The 8,693-nt window shown below is 43.2% G+C and overlaps 1 protein-coding gene across 4 annotated transcripts in view; it reads left to right on the top strand.

Annotated features, from left to right (window-relative positions):
* The window catches only part of GABRR1 (gamma-aminobutyric acid type A receptor rho1 subunit), a 29,093-nt gene that overhangs the window by 9,178 nt on the left and 11,222 nt on the right, over window positions 1-8,693 (top strand). The window contains exons 3-7 of one of the 4 annotated variants that reach the window (XM_011367362.1): window positions 915-953; window positions 2,030-2,080; window positions 4,942-5,048; window positions 6,509-6,576; window positions 7,681-7,904. In XM_011367362.1, coding sequence (XP_011365664.1) covers window positions 5,030-5,048; window positions 6,509-6,576; window positions 7,681-7,904 — 311 coding nt within the window. In that variant the 5' untranslated portion in view covers window positions 915-953; window positions 2,030-2,080; window positions 4,942-5,029. The remainder of the gene's footprint in view (window positions 1-914; window positions 954-2,029; window positions 2,081-4,941; window positions 5,049-6,508; window positions 6,577-7,680; window positions 7,905-8,693) is intronic. The other 3 variants (XM_011367365.1, XM_011367364.2, XM_011367361.2) reach the window with 3 other exon arrangements.

An 8,693-nucleotide genomic window follows, 5' to 3' on the forward strand; every position in this document is an offset into this window, starting at 1 on the left:
AGAAGTACCTCTTCTCTCCAAGAGGACAGAATGAAAATGGGTGTTCAAAAAATGTACCCCCTTGTTCAGTCCAAAATGCTGTCTCATATGTCATCCTTTATCATCAAAACTTGGGACATGTCTGTTTCTTCTTCAATAAATTTCCAGGGACTCAATAAATGAACTCATTTAATAGGTGAGTGGGCACCAATTTCGTGCAAGGGACATGATAGCTTCAATGTGAGGGGAAAGATAAGCCCGACCTTCCACATCTAGCCCGAATTCTAGGCAATGGGAGCCAAATCTTCCAACAAGACACTGTGGCCAACCTTCTTCCAACTGTCACAGCCAGACCCTTTGGATCTGACTCCTGGCTCCATCACTTTTATAAGTTATTCAAACCCTCTATGTCTTAGCATTTTGGGTATAAATCGGGGATAATGGTAGGGCCTACCTCACAGGGTTGTTATGAGGACTAACCCAAGTCAATACATTGAATATGAGTTAGCGCAGTACCTGGCAGACAGTAAGTACTCAAGTAATATTAGCTATTCCTATTATCTGCTGTGTGTTATCCTTCATTTCAAGATTAATAATTATATCCCTGTCTGGTAAAAAGATTCCAATGACATGAAAAATATTTCATGATACATTGCAACTTGAATTTAAAAGCAAGTTACAGTGTCATTTCTATCTGCCTCTCTCTTCTGTCTCTCTGTCTCTCTGTCTCTGTCTTTCTTGACTGTAAGGATATATAAAGAATGGCTCAGGTTATTACCCTCTCCTTTATACATAGAATTATTTTCCAAAAATTTTAAGTTATTTTAAAATATTAAACAACAATGAAAAGACTTTATGTACCCTATTTACTAGCCTCTTCTAGGCTAGAACCTAAGCTTCATGAAAGCAAAGGTAGTGGCATCTCAGAATTTTAGTCAGTGTCTAGTTCCGTTTCAGGCTGGCCCAAAGCCAAAGTATAAATCTGGGCCAGGCTCGATTTCCATTTCAACCACCTCTTTCGGTCCTTCCTGCCTCCCTTTTCAGGTACCCATCTCAGGGGCTGACTCCTTCCATCTTTCACCTAATATGTGCCATGAGCCCTGGGGGTTCAGTACTGTGCCAAGTATTGAAGATGAAGAGGCCTCTGCCCTCGGTGACTTGTGGCCTCATCCTGCCCCTGCTGACTATCCATTGTGATGGCATGTAACCCCCAAGGGCAGCCCTCCCTTCAGGGTTAGCTCTTCCCCACTCCTGGACCCACTCCCGCAGAGCCCACGCTTGTCTCTGCTCCATTTTGTTACAGAGGACATAATCCCTATGCATCAGTCCTGATGTGCCCCTGTGCATCAGTCAAGTCCTGGCAGAAAACAGCATTGCACTCAAAAGGGCTTAACCAAATTAAATAAAGGGACTACTCACAGAGCTGTAGGCAGGTTTCAGGGAACCAACCAGGTGTGCCAATACCCTCAAGGACTAGCAACAGCAGGGAGCCATGAGATGAGTACCCACAGGCCTGAAAGGGAAATAGTGTTATTGGAGCTTATTGAAGTACAGTGATTATAGATAATCACAGAGCAACACAGACATTGCTACTCCCTGGCACAAAAGCAGGGAAAGAAGGAGAAATAAACACTCTACTCTCTCATCTCCTGCCAGTGCCCATTTGGCTGAATTCATAAGCCGAGGGCAAGGCTGCCCTAGTGATATAGTCAACCTGGAAAGGCGTTACTCTCCGTACTAACAGGTTCATGGTAGACCCAAGTTAAGGATGGCATCAGTTTTGGGCCTGGGTAGACCAATGGGGGAGATGTTTTAGGTCAGACCTCTTCAAATCAGGCCTTCTAAGTAATTAATCCTCTAATCCTTGCACCTGTGGGTACTAGAGAAATGCTCATCAAAAAGCTAAACTAATGCATTGCAGCTTCATAGTTTTTTTTTCTTTTATATTTTATTCTAGTTAGATATGGAGCATATCTGGAGGGTGAGGGGTACTTTGTTGATCTGAGTACCTAGAATGTCTCTAGCATCCCTTTATTTTTAGCATTCATAGTAGGCCTCAAAGACAGAGCCGAGAAGCACAAAGATGTCCATAGCAAAGCAGGCATGTTCCTGGGCACACGCACACCATGCTAAAGATGTCTCTTCTCCACACCTCAGCTGTAGTGATTCTCAGCAGCACCCTCAACCCCATCATGGAGCAGGAAGCAGAGGGTAGGGGACAAGAAGAAGGGAGAACCAAAAAGGAGAAGATGGGACGGGGTTCCTGGCTCCAACTGGGAGAGAAGAGAGAATTTGGGTGGCAATGGGGACTGGCTTTCCTCCTCTTGAAGTTCCCAGCTTTTTTCTACCTTAGATCTGTAAGCCATGTAGCTTGGGTCCTGATTCACTAGTTCAAATTCTTTCCCTGGGCCGCTTCCTCTGCTGTGGGCACAGTAATTTTCTTACTTTATTTTTTAATTTTGTTTTGTATATTGAAAATAGTTTTTATTTTATAGAAGACTGTATATATTCATTTCCTAGGGCTGCCATAACAAATTACCACAAATGTGGTGGCTTAAAATAACAGAAATTTATTCTCTTATAGTTCTGGAGGCTAGAAGTCCAAAAGAAGGTGTCAGCAGGGCCATGCTTCCTTTGAAGTCTCTAAGGAAGAATGCTTCCTTGCTTCTTCCAGATTTCTTTCTTTTTTTTTTTTAGCATTTTATTTTATTTTATTATTAGTTTCAAATATACAGTACATTGGTTAGACATTTACATAGTTTATGAAATGATCCCCCCAATTACTCTATCACTCATCTGGCTTTACACATAGCCAAGTAATTTCCTTGCTTTAGAAGGAAACTTCAGCTCAGTAATGACAATGGCTCCTTCCATTTGTGTGCCACTTCAGAGTTTGCTCTTGGCACCCTTGTCAGGTCACAGAGCTTTACCTTTTATCAGCTGAGGTAATGGGAGTCTCAGGTCTCAGGGAAACGAGTTGCCTAAAGGCGCAGAGCAGGCGGTGTCAGAGTGGAAGTCACAGCCTTGTTCTTCTGTCTCCCAGTCACATTTTTCCCTCACAGTGATAAAGGGTTTCTTCAAGAAAGAAGATAGCAAAGTACTTAAAGGTGGACTAAACTAGTTTTAAGGGAGGAAACTGTGCATGTTGAGGATAAAATGCATTAGGTCAATGGTTCTCAAAGTGCTGTCCCTTGACCAGCAGCAGCCATCAGGGCATCTAGGAACCTCTTAGAGAAGCAAATTCTTGGGCCTCAGCCAAGACCTACTGAATCAGAAACTTTCCAGGAAAAGAGATGTTCAGGAATCTAGATTTGAAGAAGCTCTCCAGGAGATGCTGATGCAGGCCAAAGTTTGGGCACTCCTGCATCCAAGAGAAAGGAAGTGTGTGGGTGGCGGCACCCTGGGAGAACAGGCTGGTGTTAGTATAAGTAAGAGGTGGGAAGGTAGGTAATTGTTTCCGTGGATTCTGCAGATGGTGTTGATGAGTAAATGAAGCTGGTTAAAGGCCATTGCAGCATTTTTTTGTAATAGCAAAAGACTGGAAGCAACTCAAATGTCTACCAACAGAGAACTGGTCACGTGAATTACAGTGCGTCCATGTAATGGAATACTATGTGGTATAAAAAAAGCACAAGAAGCTTGGGATACTTTGATGTGGAAAAAAAAAATCCAAAATATAATTAAATAAAGAAAAGAGGAAACATAAGAAGAGTTTATATAACATGTTAACTTTGTGTATAAAATAGGAGACCATATGTGACGACATGATAGCAAATACAATAGGATTTTTTTAGATTCTCACTCATGTGTAGAAAAAAAACAGAACTAGTAGAAACAAAGAGCAGATTGGTAATTGCCAGAAGTGGGGGTCAAATGGGTGAAATGGGTGAAGGGTATCAAAATGTACATACTCAGTTATAAGATAAATAAGTTCTGGAAATTGAATGTACAGCATGGTGACTATAATTAATAATATAATATTGTATAGTTGAAAGCTGCTAAGAGAGTAGTTCTTAAAAATTCTCATCATAAGAAAAAAATTGTAATTATCTGAGGCGATGAAAGCTAACTAAACTTACTGTGGTAATTTTGCAACACATGCATATATCAAATCATCATGTTGTACACCTAAAACTAATATAATGTTATGTGTCAATTATGTCTCAATAAAACTGGAAGAAATAGGAGAATTAAAATATGTATTTGTATTTACTTGTACCTGCAGGAAGTCTGGACAGATAGACAAGAAACCAATAAGAGAGGTACCTGTGGATGAAGGATTGGGGTGAATGGAGGCAGAAGTAGGAGACCAAATTTTCACTGCATTTTCTTTTCAAAAAATTGTCAAACCTTGCAAATATATTACCTATTTAGAAAAAGTGAAAACAAAATGTCCCTAGGTGCAATTCAGAAGTAAAAGCACAAAAAACTCCCTCCCAAGGAGCCAGGATGGTTGGCATTTGACCCAAGGGAAAGTCCATTCTCCCGCTACAGAGGCCAACAGAGGTCAGAGTGCCGGGTTTGCCCACACTCATTGTCCTTCCTCTTAGGCTCAAAACCTCCCAGAACGGCCAAGGAGCTTTGGGGGAGTTTGGACTTATTAATAAGGCTGAGACCAGCAGTTCTCGGCCTTTCTTACACATTAAAGTCATCTAGGAAGATCTAAAAAATACTCATGTCCAGGCCCCATTCCCAAACTGCTCAAATCAGAAAATCTGAAGTGGGGCCTAGAAACCTGTATTTTTAAAGCTCCTCAGACAGACATGGTTCTAAATCACTGTCTTAGACCTGAGTCAGTTCATTTATCCAGAAAGCTGGAGAAAGGAAGAGAGGATATCTAGTAGCTTAAAAGAAGAGATAACATATCCCATCGAACCTGTCAAGGTTAAGTCTGAATGCAAATTTTTAAAATATGGCTTAATTAGAATATGTGATCAACCTGTTTTTTTTCCCCTTCTGCAGCCCAATTCTGAAACGAAGCCCAGACATCACCAAATCACCACTGACGAAGTCAGAGCAGCTTCTGAGGATAGATGACCATGATTTTAGCATGAGGCCTGGCTTTGGAGGTATGAGACGTGTACTCATGGGAGCTGTCTTCTTTCTTCATGTCTGTCTGGCTGCCTGTCTATGAGCAGAAATCAATTAGCTTTGCTCTCCCCTGATCAAGTCTGTCTCTGTGCTCAATGAACAAGGCACCGAGCTCACAGCATCTTCTGAGCATTTGCCCTGCCCAGTCCGGCCCGGGCTCTGCTGAACAATTCTCATGAGGTGCCCACTAGTCAGTGGCCAGACCAGGCCAGCCAAGCTATCTTCAGGCCACTGCTCCTGACAAGGATGGCTCAGGATTAGTGAGGCTAGCAGCTAGCTGTCGGAGGGGCAAGAGGAAGATGGGGCAACTGCTGCCCAAAGCTGCCTCCTGAAAATTCTCCAAAATAACAACCTTGGACTAAATTTGTTCTCATCTGGGAGCTGACAGACAGAACCCTGGGTACATATCTAAGGGCAGTGTGGTCTGCTGAGTTTAATTAAATGAAAATAGCTTGAGAAAATAATCATTTGCCAAAGCCCTTTAAAGCTTAGCCTGCAGCTGTGAGATTTCAGCCCTCTTAGTGTTAAATAGGGTTTTTGTCCTCATGGGTTTTTTCCCCCCTGGGAAAAAATATTTATTTTAGAAGTCATTCTCATACCTTTTATTTCTTCCAGTCACCTTCACCCAAAGAATAAACAGGTTCTAGAAGGGAGTCTCTAGCCTATAGTCTGTTGCTGTTGGGTCCAAATTCACTTTTTCACTCCACAATGATCTAAATGTGCTTCGTGCTTGCCCTACGTGCCTGGAAGCAGGGAGGGAAAAGGGCAGCAATCTACTTTCTTCAGAATTTTTTTTACCCTTTATGAATATTAAGTTTTCATGGCCTAGAAATGCCAAAAAAAAATTGAATGGTTTCAAGACCAACTTTGTGTATCATGTCCCCCCTGGAAGCTACTTTGTCATGTGGCAAAGATGCAGCTCTATGGCCCTGGAAAATCATCTGAGTATGACTTTGGCTATGGGTGCCTATTTATCAAGCAATGCTTTCCTCGTGGCCAGACAGAGACGTTGACTTCCATGATGAAAGAGGGTGAAAAATCAGGAGGAAAATATATAAAATAAAGTGGATGACCTCATGCTAAGGAGTAACTCCTTAGATCAGAACTAGTTTTGATCAGCTTTGGCCTTGGTCTTCATTGTACCTTTAGATGAGCATGTATAACCATACATATATTAATCTCCTTGTTTCAGAATCACCTGGGATGATTCAGACAAAAAAAAATTAATTTTACCTTTGCTGGAATAGTCTAGAGAGCCAGCCTATGATTCCACCCCTTTTTCTCTCTGGTTTGACTTCATCTTGGCATGTGAGAACACCAAACCTTCAACTCTGACGTGACACCAAGGTTCCAAATAAAATGTTTCTTAGGCCTATCTCTTCCACAGTAAAAGTTCAAGTAAAAAGAATAAATGCTTTTTGCCACACCCTGCCCACAGGCCCGGCCATTCCTGTTGGTGTGGATGTGCAGGTGGAGAGTCTGGACAGTATATCAGAGGTCGACATGGTAAGTGCTTCTCTTTCCGGGGCTGCGGGCAGGGGGATCCACACAGGACCTGCTCTGGGGCAGAGCTCTGCACACCTGAATTCGCTGAGTCTCACAACTCCCCAGGGAGTGGGCATTTCCACACCTCTTGTTACAGATGGGTCAAGGAGGTATAGACACTTGCCAAAAGCCACCCAATTGGTATGAAACAGAGCCAGATGACAAAGTTGATCTTCCCCCTCCAGGGACCAGTCTCTTGGCAAAGGGATGCGTTCTCTGGGCAAAGGCTCTCAAACATAAACAGCAGGGTCCAAAGTTGCAGCTGCCAAATAGCCAAGCACATTCTGCTACTAAGGATTCTGTCCTGTTGTGGAAACACAAAAGAAGCAGATGTGTTCCCCCAGTTCTCCCTTTTTAGTGGGTTTATATATATATAAACATTCTAGAACTCCTTGACTTATAGGACTTTTTAGGGCCTTATCTTAGTTTGGGTTCCCCAAGAAGCAGACCTGAGACAGTATTCTAGCACAAGTAGTTTATCTGGGAGTCAATGCCAGGAAACACAAAAAAAGAGTCGAGAGGTGAGAGAAGGAAGGGAAGGAAGCAAAAGTGGCTATGCCATCGAACCAGTTACTACCAGGATATGAAATGCTGTCCCACTGGGGTACTCTGGGAGTCAGGACAGAACACACCTCGGGATTATTTCAACCGAGGAGCCAGGGAGCTGGGGCACTTGTCCACCTGCCTCACTCCCCAGCTCCCCTCTCTGGCTAAAGGCTGCTTCCAGAGGCATTAACTCTGGCACCTCCAGTTTGCCCTGTGTGTCGGCCTGGGAGCCCTCAGGCGGAAGGGCACGGTGCTGGCAGTAGCAGCCTTCTCAGTGTGGAGGCTATGACAGGGAATGATGAGGAGCTCAGGGACACCTTTCTTTAGAGGCCTCTTGCTGAGTTCTTCTGCAGTGTCCTCTTCCTCCTACTGCAGCAAACCGCAGGGACTAGAAGCAAGATTTCACGGTGCTCAGTTTCATTTCCCAGCTAGGTGATGGCTCCACGGAAGTAGAGAATGTCCTGCTGATACCCCATGGGTTCAGTGTGTGGAGTTCCCCTCTCTACCCTCTGGCCCCAGGACTTCACGATGACCCTCTACCTGAGGCACTACTGGAAGGATGAGAGGCTGTCCTTCCCGAGCACCAACAACCTCAGCATGACGTTTGACGGCCGGCTGGTGAAGAAGATCTGGGTCCCCGACATGTTTTTTGTGCACTCCAAGCGCTCCTTCATCCACGACACCACCACGGACAACGTCATGCTGCGGGTCCAGCCGGATGGGAAAGTTCTCTACAGCCTTCGGTAAGGGCCTTCCAGGCCCCGCCCCACTCCCCCACGCCGCACCCCGCGCCGCACCCCGCGCCTTTTCACCCGTGGCACTCTTTTACACCGGAAGCATGGAAGGAAAGCAAATCATTTGTTTTAACCAAGAAAATCACTGTTTCCACAACAGCTCTTTGCTTTCTGGCAAAGAGCTAGCTTCTAACTTTTCGGGAGCTTCCAACTTTTCGACATCAAGTAAAACTAACTGTACACATGAGTACAAAGTTTAAAGAATTATTCAGTCTTGAAAATACACTTGGGGAAAATTCTCCAGCTGATAGTTATGATTTATGCCCTATCCTGTATGTTATGTTTCAGTTGAAAAACTTTACTATAATAAAAATTATTTCTCTGGTAGAAGTCAGAGAAATAGATAATGCATTCTTCTCAAAGTCTTCTCCTTCGACCTGATTCCCATTTTTTGGATACATTTTAGAACTTTGACATGCAATGGCGATAGACAACACATTTTTCGGTTTAATCTGCTCTCATAAGTCTAGACAATCACTTTCCTAAGTTTAGACAATCAATAAACAATAATTCAAGCCTGATTGGTAGCATTTGCCAAATTCTGTAATGTAAATATGCCTATCATGGCTAATTTCAAGCTACCAACTTGATGTCACTGAATGCAGAGTGGGAAGAAATGGGTGGCAACACACTATTAAACAGTATTTTCACCATATAAATATAATAGATGTAGGTAACTTCAGGAGTATAGGTAATAGTAAAATGTAGTAAAATAATTAGGAAGTGATGAGTTTTGAG

The sequence above is a fragment of the Pteropus vampyrus genome, unplaced genomic scaffold (genome assembly GCF_000151845.1).
Source record: "Pteropus vampyrus isolate Shadow unplaced genomic scaffold, Pvam_2.0 Scaffold133, whole genome shotgun sequence".
In the NCBI taxonomy this organism is placed as follows: Eukaryota; Metazoa; Chordata; class Mammalia; order Chiroptera; family Pteropodidae; genus Pteropus; species Pteropus vampyrus.